Source organism: Gavialis gangeticus, unplaced genomic scaffold, assembly GCF_001723915.1.
Source record: "Gavialis gangeticus isolate Ggan-Ray unplaced genomic scaffold, GavGan_comp1, whole genome shotgun sequence".
Lineage (NCBI taxonomy): Eukaryota > Metazoa > Chordata > Crocodylia > Gavialidae > Gavialis > Gavialis gangeticus.
The window spans coordinates 23,139,318-23,140,766 of NW_017728997.1; the positions used below are offsets into that span (position 1 = coordinate 23,139,318).

Sequence of the window (1,449 nt, forward strand, 5' to 3'; positions counted from 1 at the left end):
GCGCTGGGCTGCATTGGATGCTCAGGTCAGATGCTCAGGCTGCTGCTTGCCGGCTCCAGGCTGGATCCGTTTGTGCAGTGATCGACCAATTACAATCTCCTTCCCCTCTCCCCAATCCTTCACCCTAGAGAGCTGGGAAGTAGGGGGTAGAGGGAGGAGGCCGAGGGGGGAAAGTTGCGGCTCCGTGGCTGGGGGAGTGCTTGGCAGGGGAGATGCAGGGAGGAGAGGGTGCTGCAGCAGGCGGACGGGGCACAGCCCTGGGGGCAGCCGGAGGAGCCAGGTGCAAGTGAAGGACCAGGACTCCCAGCACCATGAAGCTGCTGCTGCTGCTATGCCAGGCCCTGGGGATGCTCCTCGCCTGGGGTGAGTCCTTCTGCGCTTTGATTTTAAAGTTATTCGGGGGTAGAGGGGAGGGATTTAAAAAAAAAAAAATTAAATTGCATTTGCATCCAAGCTCTGTCTGTGGCAGGTGGCTTGGCAGTACCTGAAACCATTCTTCACAGATCCCCGGGGACCAGTCCTGCTCTGGGTACCAGTTAGCATGGACCAAAGGGACTCTTCGGACACTCTGGGGCAAAGATTGGAGAGTCTGGCTCTGCTGTGTTGATCCAGTCCCACAGGCTAAATGGAGCTTCTTCACCACTCAGTGCAAGGGAATAGGTCTCAGGCCACCAGACTGATGCTGGCCCCAGCACCTGGTGACCTCCCAGGGATCTGCTGGATGTTCTCCACCCTCTAATGTTGCTGTTTTAACAATTAAATCAATAACTCTCTGGGCATGAATGTGAACAGGGATGGGTTCAAATGGAGAATGACCCAGACCCTCCCACTCCCATTTGCTTGGTGGGCACTTCTAGCAAGCAGGTACCTCCCAGAATGGAGACACAGTTGACTATAACACTAAGCATTTCAGTTCCACCCCCCAATCCATTTCTCTGTCATCTGCATTATCAAGCGCTGGCAGCATGCTCTTTTCTTCTGTGCAATTTGGAGAGGCTTTAATTGTTGTTTCTGCTCCCTGTTGTAAAATTATACTCATTGCTTTCTGGATCTAAATTTTTATGACCCCAGCTTCACACATCCCCTTTCCCTTCTTTTGATTTCTGGTAAAGCGGCAGTTTTCCCCTCCACAAGTTGTAAGAATCTTAACCCATATTATTATTCGCTGGCTGGTTTGGAGGAGGGGGAAATCATTCATCACTTGGCTGTTCAAAAGGCTTATTTCTGAGGAGGAAGAATGTGTGTGAAGCTGGTTTAGATGTCTTTGGGCAGGAGAGGCGTATGCTACGATAAGTACTTGATGAACCGAAGTAAACAAGGCTGTGTTATTATGGAGATGATGGAAATAGCTCTGAATGTAGCATGCTTTCTGCATGCCATAGTTGAACTGGGATTTCTGAATGCTATTATTTTCCCCTAGAGAGCTGTAGAGACACTGCTATTTTGTGC

The 1,449-nt window shown here is 50.4% G+C and overlaps 1 protein-coding gene across 1 annotated transcript in view; it reads left to right on the forward strand.

Moving 5' to 3' along the window:
• The first annotated feature begins 6 nt into the window (after positions 1 to 6).
• Positions 7 to 1,449, forward strand: part of PODXL2 (podocalyxin like 2) — a 69,778-nt gene continuing 68,335 nt past the window's right edge. Inside the window, exon 1 of the mRNA XM_019504940.1 lies at positions 7 to 363. Within this exon, the coding sequence (XP_019360485.1) occupies positions 312 to 363 (52 nt within the window). The 5' untranslated portion in view covers positions 7 to 311. The remainder of the gene's footprint in view (positions 364 to 1,449) is intronic.